The 21,413-nt window shown below is 45.2% G+C and overlaps 1 protein-coding gene across 1 annotated transcript in view; it reads left to right on the top strand.

Annotated features, from left to right (window-relative positions):
• ME3 (malic enzyme 3) overlaps positions 1-21,413 on the top strand; it is a 176,234-nt gene that overhangs the window by 96,241 nt on the left and 58,580 nt on the right. The window contains exon 5 of the mRNA XM_059708202.1: positions 15,744-15,819. Within this exon, the coding sequence (XP_059564185.1) occupies positions 15,744-15,819 (76 nt within the window). The remainder of the gene's footprint in view (positions 1-15,743; positions 15,820-21,413) is intronic.

Below are 21,413 nucleotides of genomic sequence, written 5' to 3' on the forward strand. Positions count from 1 at the left end.
GTGAAAGTAAGAGGCAGAATCGTGAGATTTGAACTGTCGTGGTATGATGACAGTCCTAGAACACTGAGTGTGGACTCCAGAAATGAGGTGGATTATAATAACTAGGACCACCTCCTGTCGTTGAGTGGCCAGTACCATGATAGTCATGGGACCTTTAGTATCTTTGAGAAATCAGAATGTATTGTTGTCCCCATGTCACAGAGGAGCAGTTCAGGGTGACGGGAAACTTGCCTGGAGCCAAGTGGCAGGTTCAAACCCAAGTCTGTCCTACTCCAAGGCCTCTCCCTCCTTCCACAGTGGAACTCCCTCTTGTCCTGCAGTGCTCAAACTCAGCATCGTTTCTGAGTCGTGTGTCCACAAATATGTCCTCCAAAACGGCAACAACAAGGCAAACACGGTCCTTAGTGAAAGTGGCAACAGATACCAGCCAGAGTCCCCTGTGCCTCAGTCTCAGCTGCAGTCCCCTGCGGGCACACGGGGTGAGGCGGGGCTGTGATTTGCAGTGCCAAGTGGCAGTGCCCGGTTAGAGTCTCAGGAAGAGAGCCAGGGCTTGCCCTTGGCAGGTCCTTCGCACCTGCACAGACAGAGCTCTTTAGGCATGTAGCAATGACATGCCAAGCACTTCATGGCTCCTGCTCCCATGATACGCCCTTGATTTGGTGTCTGGATATTTCATGTCCTCTCATTTTAAAAGCACCCTATGAGGCCAACACAGATGTTACCTGTATGCCCCCTACAGCTCGCTACCCAAAACTCCCAGACAGCTTCCCACGCTGAGCTCCAAGGCAGGCTGAGGCCTTTCCCACCTTAGAGAACTTTGAGAACAGCCACAGGCCCCTTAGGTGAAACCCTGTCTATAAAGAGATGGAATTAATTAGCTCGACACAGTTCAAATCTCCTTTTAATCTAACTTAATTCATAATTATTACTTATGTTTATTTATATTGCACTTTGAAGTTTTAGAGTGAATTCAAATGCAAACCTGCCAATAGCTCTGTGAAACACACAGGGCAGCCCCTTTTGCATGAGGAAATGCGGGTCCCAGAGGTTAAGTGACTCCCTGAGGTTGTACAAAGAGTAAAAATTAGAATGGGACCTAGAGTTTGGAACTTTCTATTTGCTATCCAGGACGATCTTTCCACTGCTGGACTGGGAACCTCTGATGGGCAGGAACCATATTTGTTTAGCTCACTATTGGATACCTAGCACCCAGCACAGAACCTGGCGTATGTATGGTTCTTATGAGATGGATGGAAGGAAGATGGTTGGAAGGATTGGTAGATAAAAGAATAGGATCAATGGATAGGGGAAACTTGGAGACTTTTTTTCCTGATGACTTCTAATAGAATCTTAGAGGAGTGAGCATCTATCATTAATGGCCACTTACTTAAAGACAAAGAGCTTTAACTCTGTAACTTTGTTTAAAATGCATTGTCTTAAAATTTTCAAATGGTAATGTAAAAGTGGTTTGATCCCTTTAAGACTCTTCAGCAGGAAGACTTGATAGGACCTGGAACACAGTAGGCACTTCAAATGTGTTTCTGGAATGTAATTGTATTTAAAAGCTAGGCTAGAGAGATATAAGTGATAGCAAAGAGTTTCCACCTTACTGCAATAATTAAAGAACAGACTTCATCCATTATTTGCAAAATAACTTTATCCCCAATTCCAGTCCTGTCAGTTGGGAAGAACTCAATAGCTGGAGTGGAATGAGATCATGACCTGCATTTCCAGAATCCTTGCTTCCAGAGCATTAAGAACAATGTTGGGTCCTCATCACAAATAAGGTTGAATAGGTTGCTTTTGCCTGCTGGTGCAGGATGGACCCTGTGTGAGACACTCGATGCTTCTCATGTGCAGCCAAGGGGAGGGACATAGATGTGAAGTTGCCATGGTAACCTTTTTACTGATTGGAAGAATAAATGAAGCTAGAATGAACCTCCTTGAATTGTATGGGGAGGTGTGGGGGTAACCAATAGTGAGGAATAGAGAAATTCTCTCTCTAGACAAAGACAGTACAGGAAATTTGGATTCAAATAATAGTCAAACAAAATCAGGTAAGGCGTTGCATAGAATAATTAAGATAAATAGGTAATTAAATTATTCTGATGATCAAATTGGGAGGTCAGTGTTTGAGAGTAAACCTCTACCTAGGCCAGTGGTTTTAAACTTTCCTAAGAGTCCACTTTTTAAAAAGTACTAACTCCAGTTCCCTTTCCCAAGATTTGGATTTGTTGGGTCAGGAGTGGGGCTCAAGAGTCTCCATTTTAAAACTACCCACAACTTATTTTCCCATGAGAAGTTTATGAACTACACTGATCGCACATGGACCATATTTTCATAAACTCTACTCCAGTAAGCACAGAGCACCAGAAATCAAACTCAAGCTGGAGCTGACTCAACTATTCTCACTTAACGGAAAAACTTAGGGGAAATAAAGGCCGTCTTCTACTGAGTCCTAGTTTAAAAAACAAAACAAATAAAAAAAACAGAGTTTAATTAGTTAGTGATTGATAACAGTTGAGTTTCCAAAACATGTTACTTTAGTTCATACATTGTACTTTCTTTTCATCTTACATTCTACCAAATGCCTTACTAATTGACAGAAACCAGCAGTTGTTCGCTTTGCTTGCTGGCCTTTCTCCACTTACCCACATGACAAACTCCCATTTCCCCCTTCAAATCCAACCCAAAGGTCTTCATCTCGTGCCACCTCCTCAGTCTCTGTCCTCCCTCCCCTACTTGCAGAGTATTTTGCTCCCTCGTTGATGCCTGTCCTCGGTAGCCTCTGCTAATACTCGGAAAGGATTTACTGCATAATAATCCAGTAGTCACACTCTGCCTTAATGGACTGGGAGCTTATCAGACAGCGTGTCTTTTCATCTTTGTATCTTTGTCCTTTCTCTTTCTTTCTTTCTTTCTTCTTTATTTTTTTGTTTTGTTTTGTTTTGTTAATCCTCACCTGAGGATATTTTTCCAATTGATTTTTAGAAAGAGTAGAAGGGGGTAGAGACAGAGAGAGGAATATCAATGTGAGAGAGACACATTGATTGGTTGCCTCCCATACGCACCCCAACCAGGTACATGCCCTTGACTGTAATCAAACCTGGGATGCTTCAGTCCAAGGACCAACGCTCTATCCACTGAGCCAAACTGGCTAGGGCCCTTTCCCTTTCTTTATTGGTATGGCATTTGCCAAATACCAGAATGAATGAATGAATGAATATCAGCTCCATAAGAGTGGGGATTTTTGTCTGTTCACTGAAATAAATATCCCAAGTGCCTAGATATGTGCCCTTGGTCTAATAGACAATTGTTGAAATAATTTATGAATGAGTGTTTTCTATACATAAGCTCATAGAAAAGAAATACCAGACCTACTATGTTTCTCAGCATAACAATAAAAAGTTTTTCATGGTAGCACCCAAATTATGTCAATCTCCTGAACAGATCAAGTCAACTTACTTTTTAGCTTTACTCATCACATTCTAATGGCGAGTCTGGGACGTGAAGGATTCTTTACGGTAGTTTACATGGAAAAATAGCTTCCGTTTATTGAGCACTCACTAAATGTGCCAGGCATTCTATTAACTGCTTTCCATATATTATCTCTTGTCACATACAACTTCATTAGAAACGTTTTACTGTTCTTATCTTACAGATGAAGAAACTGATGTTTAAATGTAGTCATTTGCGAAGGTCACTCAACCAGGAGACCTGAGGTCTGAGACTAAGCTGTCTGAGTCCCTGCTCTGGAGCTTCACAATAACACTGGTGTTTTTAATTGAATGGGTCCATTGGGACTTATTACTGATCAGAGAAGCACACATCTTTCCCCAGTCACTTCAAAGCAAATACTTTCTTAGCCTTGAACAGTCTTGATCTTGAGTTTTCTCAGATTTCTCCCTTTAAAGAGCTATATAGTTTAGACCTAAACCCAGTCGAAAGGACTAAGTCAAATGTGCCCCACACCCCCTTGCTTAACTGCACCTAATGAGTGGCCCTTTCGGACATTTGGTTCTAGGCACTTAGCTGTCTCTTTCTTACGTTTGCTCCCAGGGATCAGGGTCCCTAAAGTTTGCACACATGTTTTCCCCGTGAACTTTTGTCCTCTTTGAAAACTGCATTCTGATCTCCTTTATTAAATTCCAGCTTTTGTGACTAATAGGCAGTGATAAGCTCCAGAAATGTTTATATGATAAATTAAAGTGGGCAGAGCTTTCCGCTTACAAATTGCTTCAAGATAGGACTCAGAGGCCTGCGTGACGAACTGTCTCATAAATGTTAGTATAAAATGCAAGCAAGCTTCTACCATTTCAGCGTGGCCTTGGCGTAGGGGCCTATTGTTTCAGGGACTCTTGATCCGGTTCTGAGCTTCAGCCTATTTCTCAAAATGACGCTATGAGATTTATGAGTCAGTGGGGAAAAGTAGGTGTGACTACTTCTCAAACCTGCTTTGGAAAAACAAACAGGATGTGTTTCTCTCCCTATCTTGCGTGTACCTGTAAACAAGCCACGTGGTGGCTGGGCCTCTGAGCCAGGGGGGTAGTGACTTCAGGTTTGATGATTATTTGCTTTGGATGTTTCAGAAGTTCGTGTTAGAACAGAGCCACGTTCCAAAATCCTTATTGCCCAGAGACCCAGATTAACAAGAGGCACTCTAGACAGCAGGAAGGTGTTTGTTTATTTTATAAAGTGGAGGCATGTGTGGGTCTGGGCCGTGTTCACAGCCATAAAAGAAGAGTGTGAAGTGTGACTTCTCGGGGAAAAGGGGGCCGAAAGCCTTGGTGATTATTATTTTTGGAGGAGTAAATAGTTCAGTAGAAAAAGAAACTCCTTTTGTACCAACTCTCTCTGAGTTTTCTTGGCACATTTTAGTATGTTCAAGTAACAGCTGAAACCCTGGGCTAATGGGAAGCATCTGGGAGTTGCAAAATTAGAAATTTCAGATTCTGGAGCGATTTGCTGTTTGGACAGGGGTGTCAGTTTCAGCTGAAATTTCCCTCCATGGGGTCTTTTTTTTCTTTTCGTGTGATTATAGATTGTTCAGTCAGCTAATGATGTGATAGAGACACAGGGTACCCTTGGTCAGCCCTTCCACATAAGGACACTTTTTTCACGAAAACTGCACTTTCTTCTTCAGCTATTTGTACACCTTATCGGGATTCTTACCCAAGGAGAACAGATGGAAACATTCCCCTAATCCTTGGAATTTGACTCGAACAATTTTCTCCTGCCAAAAAGTATCTCATAATCAAAGACACTAGAGCAATATATGAGATTCACAAATTCCAGGAAGAAAAAAAAAAATACTAAAGACAATTAGAAACCTATTCCAATTTTCCTCTATGTTAATGGAAGCCTGTCTTCTAAAGGGATTCGTGTTTTACAAACATCTCCGACCTAAAACATCCACAAGAGAGACAGGAGGACACTGGCTTCTGACCTGCCGCCTACACTACTTTTGTTACTTCCCATCTCAATGGCATTGTTTCATCTCACCAAGACTTAGTACTCTCAGGTATAAGTGAGAAGGATCCTTGCCTCCCAGACACATGGTCATGAGTGAATGGTGTAATTTTCCCAATGGGAGCTGTTAGTCCGTTTGGGCTGCTATAAAAAATACTGCAGACTAGATGGCTTATAAACAACAGAAATTTATTTCTCACAGTTCTGGAGGCTGGCAGTCTGAGGTCAGGGCACTGGTATGGTTTGGTGAGGACTCTCTTCTGGATGGAAGACTTCTTGCTGCATCTTCACATGACAGAAGGAACTCTTATATACAGGCACCCTCATGACCTAATTACTTCCCAAAGGCCCTACCACCAAATACTATCATACTGGGCATTAGGATTTCAATGTCTGAGTTGGGGGCAGGGGCGTAGTAAGGGATACATTCAAACTATAGCAGGAGCTAAATAAATGTTAGCTTCTTTCTTACTTACTTTTTTATATATGACAACTAAGATAACAACAACATGACTTAACCTGAAGCCAAAGATCAGGCCCTCAAGGAGCCAAGACCAGGCCTGAGGTCTGTGGCCTCACACCCGGAAGGCTCCATTCCTTGTCTGGGTTCAACACCAGTTCTGCAGAGTTTGGCTCAGAGTGGTAGTAGACTGTTGTAAAAAGTCATGGAGAGCAAAAGACTATGGGTGATAGGAGCCACTTCACAGATGCTTTGTGTCATTAGCAGGATTAAAATTAATGACCACAACAGGGAAATGATGCCACCAAAAAGATGAGCTTGACTTTTCATGTAGACACCCAATAAATGTTTGCAGGATTGAATTTAATGGAGTGGCCCTGAAGATCAGAGAATTTTTCAGAGTGAAAAGGAAAACAAATAATTTTGTCAAGATAGAGGTGAACCTGAATATGTAGTCACCCTACCTGTGAACCATGGCATGAAATTCTGTGTCTCATGGAGGGAATCTAGCATCCATTCCTGTGACAAACATTTCTTAGGTTCCAACTTAAGATATATAGGAGGCCTCTTGGTGACTGACATTGTATTACTTTATTTAATGTTCATACCAACTTAGTGAGATGGATTTAATCATTAAATTAATTATTAAAGCTCCACTTTAGTATTAAGCAACTGAGACTCAGTGAGGTTAAGTAATTTGCCACAGTTGCACAGTGAATAAGGGTTAGACCTGGGATTTTAACCCAAGTCTGTCTGGTTCTAGATTCATGCTCTTATATATATTCATGCTCTTGCAGCTATTCCACAGATACCTATGGGTCTTGCTAGATTGTGTCATAGAATCATAGATTTTTAAAGGCTATCTGTCTATATTTTTCTGATGAGGAAACAGGCCCAGAGAGGTCTGGTAACCTTCCCAAATCACAAAGCTAGGTATAGTATGGTAAGACTCCTACTGCCCTGGCCTCACTGCTCTATTCCCACATTCAGGGAGGGAGAGGAAGGAATAGACCATTTATTCTGAAATCTTTTTCTGAAGTGGATATGAGGTTTATAGGGCTGTATTAGGGAATCCAGGGAAATCAATGGAAGTAGAGGATATGGTCACTGCCTATCTGATGCTTCAAGTCTACGTGGGGGAAACCATCCCACAGCAGCAAGAGGGCGGGAAAGTAGGAAGGGAGGGCCCCAAAACCCTGGAATAGGCATTTCCTTCCCAGCTTGTACTCTCCTGCTCTGCCATTATCCATCCTGAGCCTGCTTGTTCTGTGGTTCTCCCCGTCTTCCAATAATGTCTCCTTTATGCCCAGCTGTGCTGTATTTTTTCCTGCTCTGCCTAGATCAGAAAACCATGCTGGATCAGAGGTAAAGTCTTGGCCATTGTTTCCCATGCCCAGCACAGCGCCTGGCACAAAGCAGAGTGCAAGAAGCCTGTGCAGGCTGCAGGGCAGTTGTTCACCTCAAACATGAGAAATCCAGGACGCCCAGCCCACTCAGAGGTCCACCCATAGTCACATGGGCAGACATCACTGTCTGCACCATTACATCTCACTCCAAAGCCTGGAGAATTCAGCACTTGTTATGTGGGAGGGTCAGAAGGAAAGGGGCCTCCAAGGAGGCATGGAGGGGCACATCCCCCTTCTTTTGTAACATTGCACCTCAGAGAGAGACAGAGTGGAAACAGGATGGGCTGTCCATCCGAGGTCCAGGAAATTAACTGTAGTTATTCAGTGGGTTCAAGTAATCGAAGGTTCCTCAAGACAGAAAGCTATACCAAAGAAGGATTGTGAGCCACCTGCCACTCACAGGTCCCCCACTTCAGTCACACTCCCCTGAGGACTTTTCACAGAACCGGGGAAGAAGGTGATTTTTAAGTTCCTCCAAGGCCTGGACAGTTACCTGTCTTCGGCCTGGCTCTGCCTCACCAGGTGCCAGCTGTGGAGGCCCTGGACTTCTCACACCTACTCTCTCCTGCTGTGCTATCTCATCGGGGCTTTAAAAATAGCCTCTTGTGGGTTTTCAGAGGACAGGTTCCCTTTCTGCCAAAAATGTGTGGAATGGTGGTTTCGCAGCCACAATGAGTCTTTGTTTCAGAGTTGAAAGTGCACGTTGCTCCCTCTGCGCCCGGCCTCGGTGGCTTGCCTAATGTCACTGACCCCGTTTTAATTAAGTCCTCCTTTCGGTTGGACTTGGTGCCAAGAAGCCTAAATGAATGTTGTCTGTTTGAGAGAGGGGTGTTTTTTTGCAGGTCTATTTTAGGAAACGTCTAAGGGTCACTCCTCTGCAGGCCGAGATAAGGGTTAAGAGTCTTTTTCTCAAGAAATAACATTCTCCTAAGTGAACATTATCTCTGTTTGTCTTTCTCCCCCATGTAACTGAAGTCTAAAATTCAAGAGGATTTTTCTGGCTGCTGATGGAAACCGGAGATAGCAATGTAATTTATGGGCCTTTGTTAGATGGAGGGAACGTCACCTGCGCTTGCCCTTATGAAATTCCAACAGGCAGAGATTTCAGAAATGGACAGAGAAGGAATTGTGATCGCCACTGCCCATAGCTACTGCAGAACCATCGGATAGCTGGTATATTAGCTTCCTAGGGCTGCTGAAACAAAATATCCCAAAGCGGGTGAAATCTGTAGCAGAGAATCCCTCCTTCCCTCTTCTAGCATCCGTTTGCCGGCAGTCCTTGGCGCTCCTTGGCTTGTAGATGCATTGCTCCAGCCTCTGCCTCCATCGTCAGAGCATCTTCTCCCTGGGTGTTTCCATCTTCCCCTCTTCTTATAAGGACACCAATCATATTGGATTAGGGCCCTTCCCAATGACCTCATCTTGACTCCATTACGTCTGCAAAGACCCTATTTCCAAATAGTCACAGGCACGTGGCTTTAGGATTTTAATATACCTTTTTGGGAGGACACAATTCAATCCATCACAGTTGGCTTGGAATTTTTCTTTCACCCAGAAAATATACGGATACGCTATCACTGCCTAGCATAAGTCACCAATATGAGCTACCACTTAGGGAGCACTTACCTCATGCCAAGCACTACTCCATGTACCTGATACATATTATTTCATTCCACCCTCCCAGACGCACCTTGATATGCCCAGTTTATAACAGAAAAGGAAGGCCTAGGTCTGTCTGATTTCAGCACCCATGTTCTGAACCACTCGGCATACCCAACACATATAGGGAGTGCCTGTTGTGTGCTTGGCCTTATGCTAGGCCCTGGGGCTACTGCAGTGAATAAGACAGCTGTCCTGCCCTCAGAGATCAAGTCTAGTGGGAGGAGATATGCATTAAAGACACAGTTTCCTAAGTGCCAATTGTTAACTTGCAATACCATAGCTCCGTTTCCACTCAGAGGTTCCTTTCCTCTGCTGCCATTGCCCAAAATCTGTTGTAGGAGTAATGACTGCTGAGACAAAAAGTACTGAGAATACCCTCAAAGGAGGGTCCTCCCTTCTACTTTCCTTTTTCAAATATGTTTTTATTGATTTTTTTTTCTTTTGAGAGAGAGAGAGAGAGAGAAACATTGATGAGAAGCATCAGTCGTCTGCCTCCCACATGCCCCCTACTGGGGAATAAGCCTGCATGTGCCCTGCCTGGGTATCAAACTGGCAACCTCTCGGTACATGGGACGATGCTCAACCACTGAGCAACACCGGCCAGGGTCCTCCCCTCTGCTTTAACCAGAGCTTCAACATTTTGTTTTATATCTATGGCATCTCAGGAAGATTTTGTTGAACAGAGTGATGAGGTTATGCTGAGAAACAACCCTAAAATCTCAATGCTTAGAACAAAGGTTATTCTGTGCTTCCGCATCCTGCCCCTTGGGAGGTCAGCGGGGGGCTGTTCTTTGTGTCTTCCTCACTCTGGATCCCGGCTAAAGAAGTTGCCTTATCTGGAACTGTACAGGTTACTATGGCAAGGGAGAAAGAAAAGATGGTGAATCACATGGTGGCCCTTAAATGCTTCCACCCAAAGTGTCACATCAACCTGTTCCAGGGGGAAAGTCATAAAAAAAACATGACTTTCTGGCCAAGCGAGTTAAGTACATGAAAGAAGAGGGTAGGTGCTCAGCGTGGTTGCTGTGAAGCATGAATCTGTGCCTTCTCTCTCCTGCACTCACCCCAGAGCTCCGTGCAGGAGGAGCCGCCCCACAACCTGACCACTCCTCTGCTGTGGTCCGTGGGCCCCAATGACTGTGCATCAGCTCAGAAAGACCTGTGTTCTGTTTCTCGAAACTCAAGTAGGAAAGTCCAAACTTGAGAAAGCCATAAATCAGGTGAGAGATTTATGTTCCAAAAAAAATTTCTCTGTAGGTTCTCTTTGAACAGCAACCTCCCAGGTATACATACAATATAATTTTAGGTTTGGACATTTTATTTACTCATAACTTTTCAGGAATATGCTGTGTGTTGTTGAAAGCAGGGCGTGTATTCATCTAAGCTCTGGATTCCACGGAGTGGCAGCTTACCATGTTCATTATATATACTCTTCTTCTTCCATCAAGTTCTAAAATTGTTTCCCTGAAGTAAACAGGAAAAACTTAGGGGAAGTCATCAGTAGCTAAAATTATTTTTGCCTTTTTCCTGTTCCACTTAATAGCTATTAAGAGCGAGAGACTTATCCCACGAGTGCCCCTATCCCAGATGCCCATCTTCACAGCACCAGGAGCAGTGACAGTGAGGGACGCTCTGTTCTAAACACTCAGAGGAGTCATTAGCCCTGACGGATGCTCAGGTTGCTTTAGCTCACTGCAGGATGCTCAGCGCTCTGGGGTCCCCGGGGGCAGCCTGGAATTCACTCCAAAGCTGGAAGTGTTTCTCCGCCTCAGTGGAGCCAAGCCCAGGACTTCCTGGAGCTTCCCACCTTCCTGCCTCCCTAGGCCCCAGAGAGGATAGCATCATACCAGCTGTCTGAGGCTTTGCCTCACAGGGCATCATTCATGCTGGGGGGTTGGCACCTTCTCAAGGAGAGAAGATTGAAACAGACCCAGCTGTGGACTACAGAGAGCTCCTTGACACCTAAAATACTCCCCCATGCATCCAGAAAGGGCCGCCAGGAAACCAGACGGAGGGGCAGCCTCTCAGAGAGCCTCACTGTAACACCTCCTCTCCGACATACAGCTTTGGGCCAGGTCACGCGAATGTTAAGATTCCCACGTCTACTGAACTTTACAGGGTACAGAGTTTTCATGACTCTGCCCTGATTGATCCTCAGAGTTGCTCCATAGCGGAGAAGGAGCCATTGTTCCCATTCCACTGACGAGAAACCAGGGCATGGAGAGGTGAAGTGTCTTGCCCCAAATCACATACCTAAAGAGGCCACGTTTCTGGGATCCAAGAGACCTGTGTTTGAATCTCACCTCTACCTTCACATCTCCACCACTTAATCTCATCTATAGAATGATAGTGATGCCCGCCTGATAGCGAGGGAATGTACACAAAGGGTCCCCAAAACAGACACTCAAAGCTGCCTATTGGGTTTGTGGGTGGATTGGTGGATCTGTGGATGGATAGGTGATTGACTGGGAGAGTGGGTGAATGACTAAATGAATAAAAAAGTAATTTAGGTAATGAATGAATATTGCCCTTTTGTGACTTACTTTCCCTCTCAGGTTGCCCTTGGTCTTACCTGCATTGAATATTAGCACTTTCAGGGAACATGGAAAAGTTTTAATCCCAGCTCTGCATCACCAAAGTTGCCGCTGAGCACTCAGTGACCCACATAATGGAAGATTTTCTACCAAACTTTGACTGCCTTCCTGTTTCACAGAAAGCACATGTAACTGTCAACAATGGCTCCTGACAAACATGCACATAGACCTGCTATAATTCTAGTTAAAATAGGAATTAATAATTAGCTACTAACATTTACTGAGCACTTATCATGAGCCAGGTACCTCGCTGGGCATTTTGCCAGCATTTTGCCTGGTGGTAAGACTCCAGAACCTGCACCCTTAACCACTACACCAACTCAGCAACACTAAAAGCTGCCAATCACCGAGTGCCAATAGGCACCATAATCAACTCCTTACATATGCATCGTTTTAGTTAATTCTTATAACAAAGGTGCCATGTCCTTCATTTTACAAATGAGGACCCGAAACTTTCAGACGGGGAATGACTGGTCCATAGCTACACAGCTTGGGAGAAGCAGGGGCAGGCTTTGAGCCCAGGTCTGTGATTGCAAAACACAGACATTTCACCCCACGTCTGTGCTACCTTCCATCTGCTTTTTCTCTAAAGCTTCATGTGAGTCCCTCATAGCCTCATCGCTTTCAGTGCTTTGTATTGTTGGAAATCACTGGACAATCCCATTCCAGCCTCAGGAATTCCCATAGGTCAGGAAGTCCCAGGGCGAGACTGAGCAGGTGTAGGTAGGAGCACCTCCCTGAGCACCTAGAGTTCTTCCTGAAGCCACTAAAAAGGGGTGCAGAAGAATGTCAGCATGTCTCACTGGACCAGAACCTCATGGAAGCAGAGATAAGAGCCCCCAAAACAGTGTCCCCTGAGTGAAAAGTGGCTAACCCTGAAAACAGGTTGCTCGGGGCATTTAAGAGGTTGTCTTTCCTGATATCTTCTTTCTGAGCTGGTCCAGATGCAGTTCTGCCAGGAAATGGGCAGCTAGACAAGAGAATCCTGCTGGAACCTGTAATCCATGTGTTTATCATCATAATCCCTCACTCGGCACATTTTACTTCCTCCCCAACACGCATCAAAAATGCATCTGTTCGGTACATTTCACTCCCTCTAGCTTGTTTGTGGGGCACTAGATCCCCAGAGAGAACAGGCAGTCTGGGTCAGTGGAGAGAGCACTGGACTCAGGACCTTGGGTCAGGCAGATTCTGCTGCTTATGAGCTGTGTGACCTTGGACAGATCACTTCACCTCTCTGGACTTCAATGTCCTCATTTATGAAATGAGGTCTTTGGACTAGATTTCTCAACATCCCCACCCAGGGCAATCCTTTTGGGATCATTTGTAGCTGCAATTTAGACAATAGATGGAAAAGCACTTTGAGAAGTGATTAAAATTTTAAATACATTTCAAAAGATGTTGTTTTTGCAGCATGATCTCTGCAAAGCATAAAATTATATATGCAAAAAAGAGGAAAAGGGTCTTTTGAAATTTAGTAGCTCAAATTAAATATAAAAAAAATTTATCTTAAGCATCCCTCCTCCCTCTCCTTATCTTTGACAAAGAGGGCCTATTTTAATGTACCAGATAATTTCTGTAATCACATTTTTCCTGTGTTTAGAATTAACCTCAGCGGAACTTTGCTTCTAAATAGTGCCTGGATCTTACCCTTTAACCTGTGAGCTTTTTGCTAAGTGCCACTAAGCCTCTGTCTGGTAAGGGGAATGTTGAGGACCGGAGCTGTTTAGGTGAGGGGCATTCCCAGAACAGGGCAGTGTTACCGGAAAGGGGTTCAGGAGGCTGGGAATGTGTCATTGGGATTAATTAGTGTGGGTAAATGACTTCCCCAAGGTCACTCGGGTCATCAGTGAGCCTGGGACTGGGCACCTCTTCCTCCAGTTCAAAAGAGTTGGCTTCCTTGTTAGCATTGTTGTTCCATGTGACTAGCTCAGGACGACCTGGGGGAATTGCTTGTGGGTATTAGTGCTACAGCTGTAGGAAATAGAAACTAGAGAAGTAGGCCCCCATCAAGAGCTCCACAGGCTGTGCCTCAGAGCAGCAGCTGGTGTGGAGGTAGAGAAGGTGGTTCTTTAAAAGGCTTATTAGGCTCCATTGGCCAACTACCCTTCTGCTGCCACCAAGGCAAGTACCCTTATCTAAACTTCAGGAAGCTCACATGCCTGCTTTTCTCATCCAAGGCAGTCCTTGAAGTTCATGATTACTGACACAGTGTGATTTTCCCAATTCAAACTGCCTGGCGATGATCCTTAGAAACAAGTTCCAAGAAACCAATGCAATGCTTAGCTTTTGTCTTGGTTGATACAACTGAATGCCCCACAGTCGTTCCCAAATGGCGTGGCAAATGCCTGGAGCCTGCTCGCAAACAGTATGAGTAAGTTCATTCAGACCCCACATTGCCTCCTTCAGTGTGAGGGAGAGAGGCCCACAACCCCCAAGGCTAAAGCTCTGAGGTTTTCCTCCTCCCTGGCCTGTCCCACCTGCCTTCATTTCCCCATTCTAAGCCATGGCCGCAGCCCAGCCCAGCACCACCCAGCCCAACACCATGATCCCTTGGGCATGATACTGCAGAGCACACGTTAAAGTGCCTTCCCTCCAACTTTATCCAACACTTTCCGCCCTCATCCCTCAACCCTCACCCTCAACCATTAGTATCATAGTTCACTTATTCACTTCTCCACTCACTCAAAAATTAGGTATTGAGCATCTATTATTGACTAATCCTGGGTATTCAGTGGTGAACAACAGCAGCATGCAGACCTTGCCCCATGAAGTTTACAGTATAATAAGGGGTGGGGGACTAGATATTGACCTAAGAGCCAGACAAATAAATGTAGTCAGTTTGCGTGTGTAGGGGGGGGGGGGTACTTTAAGAATATGTAACAGGGAGCTTTAGCTTAAGTCATCAGAAGAATGAGTATGAATTAACCAAAGAGTGAGGAAAGGCAGGGTGTGCCAGGCAGAGGGAACAGTATGTGGAGTGGCCCTGGGGTAAGAAAACCATGGCACGTGGAAGAATGGGAAGCAGGCCAGGACGGCTGATGATTGAGAATGAAGTAAGGATGAGTGAAGAAGTTGACAAAGACCAGACCACACAGCGCCTTGTAGGTAGGCCATGTTCAGGACTTTGGCAAGAGATCTAGGACTAGGAAGGTGTTCTGGATGAAGGAAGTGTATGAACGAGGAGCTACTTAGGAAGTAGAATTGAAGGACTGAGCAATGGGTTGTATAAAAGACAAGAAGGGTTTGGAATTGTTACACTAGATGTATGCAGGTAATATTCACTGAGAAAGGAAATAGGCTCAGGTTGTCTTGGGTCTTTGTTTTGTCTTGTCTTTGAGTCATTATGGTAGAAGATTAGATCATGAATTTGGTTTCAGACGGGTTACGTTTGAAGTGCCTGCAAGAAGGCACAAACTACTTGCCATCCTCTGCACCACTCCCCCTCCCCATCTCTAATCCCAGGGAAGAAGACTCGGGTCCACATACATGATCTAAACATTAAAAGTTCTAAGTCAAGCTAATAAACTGTTAAGTAAAATATGTCCCAGCCTCCTGCCTTTACAAATATACCTTCATGATGGTCTGGAAGACCAAGTTTAAGTTTAGAATTCTCGGACTCTAGTGGTGCAGAGAAAACGGGCTCACAGCTGGCAGCCCATGCCTCTTCCCATCCCCAGTGCCATCTCCCACTGCAAGGGACCTCATGCACATGTGTCTGGACACCCCAACACACGTGTCCAAGGTCACAGCCCAGGCCTAGGGGTCCACCCACTGAAATATAGTCTGTACTCAGAAGGAGGGACCCAGAGAAGAGCCCCACACAGTCCCTGAAAGCAGCACTGGGGCCATTTGGGCAGAGAATTCTGGGGTGCTGTATGCCTCGGGGAGGATGGGGGGTACAGGCTCTGTTGGGCACAGCTCCGGTGGGCACATCCCTCAGCCCAATGGACTCCTTGCCCTGCAGAGTGGAGAAACTGGAAGAGGACTGGAGCAGAGCCCGCTAAACTGTTGGGGCTTTGGGCAGGGCGCCCTCTTGCCCAGCCCTATGGGCAAAATTAAGTGATAATGATCCACAGTACTTGCAGTCTTTGCTATGTTCCCAGTCTGACTGCCTGGCTTCTCTGTGTGTCCGTGTTGTGTTTCTCCTAGTGGGCTGTTTATCACCATTCATGACAAGGGCCACCTTGCAACAATGCTGAACTCTTGGCCAGAAGACAATATTAAGGTATGGTTCTGCTTTCTTTGCTGTTGCTCTATTGTTGGGTGAATCCTTTCAGCCTGGACCAGAGTCCTTCCTGGCTACAAAATGAGCCATTGCAACACTGAAGGCAAGACACTGCACGCCTTTCCCAGGCCCAGACAACAGAACTGGCACAGCTCAGCACAATGCACACAGAGCAGAGGCTTGCATTGACCAGGCACCCATGTGAAACGGCCTTTTATTATTATTTTAGTGTATTATTAATATGTTATAATTATTAATATTAGTAGTAGCAGTAGTCAGAAGATGTGCTCGGCATGTATGGAATACCTAGTGAACACACAGTGCCAATTAGAAAATCAGACATAGACCCTCTTCTCAAGTAGCTGACTTTTCATGAGGAAAATAAAACAGAGATGCAAAAACACTAACAAGGTGGATTTGATTAGAAGCAAACAAGACACACAGAAAGAGCTGGTGGTGTTCAAAGAGGCAGAGATTACTTTTAGCTTGAGGGGAATCTAGAAAGACTTCATGGGAGAGGTGACATTAGAGCGGGGTCTTGAATTGAGGGATAGCATTTGCACAGTTAGTCACTGGAGAGAGTAGGATGTGGGGTGAGGATATTTTGCAACAAAAGGAAAAACCTTATGATGAACAAAACTTCACACCTGGTTGCAAACAGCAGTGGGCCGGGGAGAGGACATATATATGCAGAGTAACAACATAACCTGCCACTTCTTCCTGGAATATCAATTTTACTCAAAAAATGTATATGATAAACAGGATATAATATAGAATGCAAAATTTGTGTTAATTTAAAAATATGAAACTTGCAGCTTTGTAGCCTCCTGTTGAGGGGCTCTGGCATCTAAGGTCATTGTCACTTTTACAAAAAAAAATGGGTAAAGCAAAAATGCAAAACATCTGCTGGCTGCTTGGTGAGGGCGTTTCTGGCACAGGAGCTGGAGAGAGGCTGGAGCTGACTGAACGAGCCCAGTGTGAGCACCTCTCAGGGCCAATGCTGGCACCATCCTGCCTCCATTGGGAAGCTGGGACACTCCAGTGCTCCCTCGCCAGCACCTCCCTCCCTCCGTCCCTGCCAGTTCCCTGAGCCACCCCACCTCTCTCCACCAGACCCCATACTAGTAGAGCTTCCCTCTCCCTACCTCTCTTTGTGTCCCACCCTCTTTGGCCCTCTTGGAGGACTGGTGGCATGAATACCAGAGCAAGTAGAGCAGGACCTTAAACTTCAGTCCCACCCCCATGAAGAGCTCATTTCATCCCCTCCGTCTGGCTGTGATCTCAACCTATGCCCCTCCTTCCTGCTTATCTGCTTAGATTCCAGTTACACGCAGGCCTTGGCCCTGCAGGTTTTGGTCCCAGTCCCAGAAGAAGCAGTTTCCAGGGTGTGCCCAAGGTGAATCTATAACAAAGTCTTGAGGACATTGAGGGAAGGCAGCTCACTCGATGGAAAGGTAACTCCAGCTTGCCCTACAGAGACATGCTGCTGAGGTCCTGCAAATAATCTTTCCGCCTTCCTGGACAGCCCACCAGTTGGGCATAGCGGGCACTCAGTAGGTGCTTGCTGAGTTGAATGAACTCAGTTGAATGAACACAGTGCCAGGCACTGTGCCAGGAGAGGCACAGTCTCTACTAACACACACAGTGCCTTTGTGCCAGTTACAAGGAATTAGAAGGAATGACAAAAAGACATCTCCCCTCAACCAGTAAGAAAAAGGCGCTCCTGCCTCCAGGTTCCAATTGTTCCTCCTGTCAGGGCACAAGCTCCAGAACTGCAGCCAGGGCCCTGCGGTGAGGATGAAGAATGAGAAAAACACAGACTCTGGCCCCAAGTTCGTTCACTCCAGTTAAGAAGTCAAGACATAAACTCAAAGCAGAACCTCCGCTGCTAAATATTTGTTGGCTTCAACAGACATATTTTGAGAACCTTGTAAGTTCTGAGCGCTAACTACTAGAGGGATGGAGACAGCACCTGCTGTGATTTTTTAGGCAAAGAGAAACTGGGGCTCTGGAGTCACTTTGGAAGAGGTGGGACTCGAACAGGCCTCAAATAAAGAGAGACACTCAGAGTCTCTAAGGAAAGTGTAAGTTACATGAGCACATCTGGGCCAGTGCAATTTATTCAGTTGCAGTCAACAACCATTTAGTAAATTTCTACTCCGTAAGAGTTCCCAGGGGGTTCGGGGATGAAGATGTACAAGCCCAGCCTCAAGGAGCCAATCTAGGGAGAGAGAACTGGAAACAATTACAGTGAACTGTGTCTATGCTACCTAAGAGAGGAGCCTGGGGACGAGGAGCAGGTGGCGTGGCTGACTGACCACTGGCCCTGTGGTACCCGAGTAGATGAGTGAATGCTAGGGGGCCCCTCCTCCCCTCCATCCTCTATTCCCATCTCACTTTGGAGGAATTTCCAGGTCAGTCCCAGTAACTAGGTTGAAGACTCAGCTCTGCCCTTGCAATCAGACCTGGGTTCTCATCTACCTTCCAGCTACCTGCTGTGGGTGAGAGAACCTCTCCGGTCTTTGTTTTATGTGTTGGGAGGATTAACTACAATAAAGTCTGTACGAGACTGAAGGGCATGTGAGTGGATGGTGTCATCGCTGGAGGAGGAGGAGGTGGCTTTGGCCCACACAGCAGTGCAGGGAAGAGACCAGAGGCTTAAGCACAGCCATGGTGGGGCCCCTTACCTGGGAATCACAGGCCACAGACAGACAGACGTCCAAATTTGGCCCCAGACAAGTTTGACTTGGCCCTCAGTGGTTTTTTAAAATTTTGACCTTATAGGCCACATTCTAAAACCAGGAGACTTCATTTCAAAAACAAAACACTTGTACTTTTTGCTTCTCTGGATAAGCCAGGAACTCTGAATATTGGGCCTACAGTTTGGCATGTGAACAAGTTAATTAAGGCTGATTGGGCTGCTCCTAGCTTATCCCAATCCCTGCCCTGCCCTTTCCACCAGCCATTACTGGTGGATCCTTCCTCCTCACCCAGGGCTGCTCTTTCAAAGGTTCAGACTGTTCTGAGCTGCCGTCTTTCTTGTTAATTGGTGTGTTTTCTCCAGTTGCCTCAAAAAGAGGAAATGAAGGTTTCTCTTACTTACTAGGGAATCTCTACTCGTCATCCCTTTCATGGTACTTTGGATCTGACGCCAACTCCGCCTTCGTTATTTCATTTTATTCCCACAGTCACTGTGGAGCAAGGAGTGCTTCTGAAAACCCCTCATGGGGTCCTAAAGCATGGCAAGTTCCTAAAGTCTGCTCAGAGGAGCAAGCTGAGGTCCAGGGGTTCCTGCAGTCCCAGAGCCCTGCTGTTCAACAGAGGTTTTCAAGGCACAGGTATCCCTGGACCCTGGTGTTACTGGCTACTTGGCTGGAGGAAGGGGTGATTCAGAGGAGCTTCTGAACTGGCTCGGAAGATAAAAGACGATTTTCAGTGGTTTCCCAGCCAGAAAGCAGAGCTGCAGGCTGGGATGTAAGAGAAGTAAGCTGCGAGGGAAGTGAGGCCACAGCCCAAGGCAGGGGACATGAAGTTCTTTAGGCCTCTCTTGTTCAAGGAGGAGGAGGAGGCATGCCTGACCGCCCAGAGCTGCCCAGCATAAATCACAAAGGGGGGTGAGAACTGCTCTTCTGACTCTTTCCCATAGCAGCCATTGCCCGAGCTGGACGAAGGCTGAGCTGAGAAGAGCCCTCCTCCCCAACAGCTTTCCCAAGGCCCCACATCTCTCCCTCCTCCTGGTCCCAGCAGCTTCTGGAAGGAGGTGCTGGATAGTGGAGCCAAGGGAGCATCCTTTCCACTGGACACCAGCCTCTGAGACATTTAAACTTGGACCAGATACAGGTACCAAGTGCCTGCCTATCCTGTATGGGCCGACCACGTGCTAAACCCCACTCTACTCACTATCAGAAGTTGCATTTTCTGGGGAACAGTTTGAGATGGAAATTAGCATATTGCAGTGGTTCTCAACCTTCCTAATGCCGCGACCTTTTAATACAGTTCCTCATGTTGTGGTGACCCCCAACCATAAAATTATTTTCATTGCTACTTCATAACTGTAATTTTGCTACTGTTATGAATCATAATGTAAATATCTGATATGCAGGATGTATTTTCATTGTTACAAATTGAACATAATTAAAGCATAGTGATTAATCACAGAAACAATATGTAATTATATATGTGTTTTCCGATGGTCTTAGGCAACCCCGTGAAAGGGTCATTTGACCCCCAAAGGGGTAGCGACCCACAAGTTGAGAGCTGCTGGCATATTGGGAGCATATTAGGAAATACTTACAGGATCGACACCTCTAGAAAGGCAGGAGGCAGGGTAGAGCAGAAAGAGAAGGTGCGCTGAGTGAGGTGTTGAAGACTCAGCTAAGCCCACGAGGAGGCTCTGAAGCTTGATGGCTCTTCAAAGTCACCCTGAGTTGGGGCCTTTATCTCTTGCATTCATCAGTCATTAGTTGCTGCTCTTGGAAGGAGGTATGACTTTGGTCAAGGTGGCTCTCTTCAGGAAAATCCCAACGTCGGCTAAGGGTACAGTAGGGAGAATAACCCATTTATTTCTGAAAGGGGCTGTCTATAACACATCACCATACCCATCATATAGGGCATTCTGCTCAAGGCTGTACATAGATTAACTCACTGACTTCTTCTAATAACACTCTCAGAGGTAAGGATTATTATCATCCTCATTTTATACCAGGTGTACCGGTTAATGAGTATTTTTTTTCAATAGATGGACTTACACATATGTTGACATATATGCAACTTGATATGTGTGCTATTTTGTTGTATTGACAACAAGCTTCAAAACTTCATATGTGAAATTTTCTGAAGGTGTTACCATCATAGATATTTTTACACTTAAAAATGTCGACTCTCGTGACAAAAAAAGGAGCATTTGCAGGAAGTTTTAATTCATTACTTTATTTTGAAGAAAAGTGCTGCTGAAAGTTATCATATACTGCGGGAAACTTATGGTGAACATGTCCCTTCTCAAGATACTTGTGAAGGCTGATATAAACGCTTTAAAAGTGATGATTTCGATGTGAAAGACAAAGAAAGTCCAGGTCAACTGAAAAAGTTCGAAGATCAACAATTACAAGCATTATTGGATGAAGATGTGTGTCAAGCTCAAAAAAAACTTGCAGAAAGATTAAACGTTGCTCAGCAAACAATTTCTGATTGTTTACAAGCAATGGGAAAGATTTTAAAGGAAGGAAAATGGGTGCCACATCAACTGAACAAAAGACTAATGGAAAACCAAAAAGTCATCAGTAAAATGTTGCTTCAATGGCATGAAAGTCTTTTTTGCATTGACTTGTGACTGGCGATGAAAAGTGAATTTATTTTGAGGATCTTAAACGCACAAAATCATGGGTTGAACCAGGTCAACCATCAACATCAACTGCAAGGCCAAATTGCTTCGGAAAAAGGACAATGCTCTGCGTTTGATGGGATCAGGAAGATGTGGTGTATTATGAGCTTCTAAAACCAGGTGAAACTGTTAATACTGATCACTATCAACAGCAAATAATCCATTTGGACCACACTTTGATCGTAAAACGACCAGAATGGGCCAAAAGACACGG

The sequence above is a fragment of the Myotis daubentonii genome, chromosome 9 (genome assembly GCF_963259705.1).
Source record: "Myotis daubentonii chromosome 9, mMyoDau2.1, whole genome shotgun sequence".
Classification (NCBI taxonomy): domain Eukaryota; kingdom Metazoa; phylum Chordata; class Mammalia; order Chiroptera; family Vespertilionidae; genus Myotis; species Myotis daubentonii.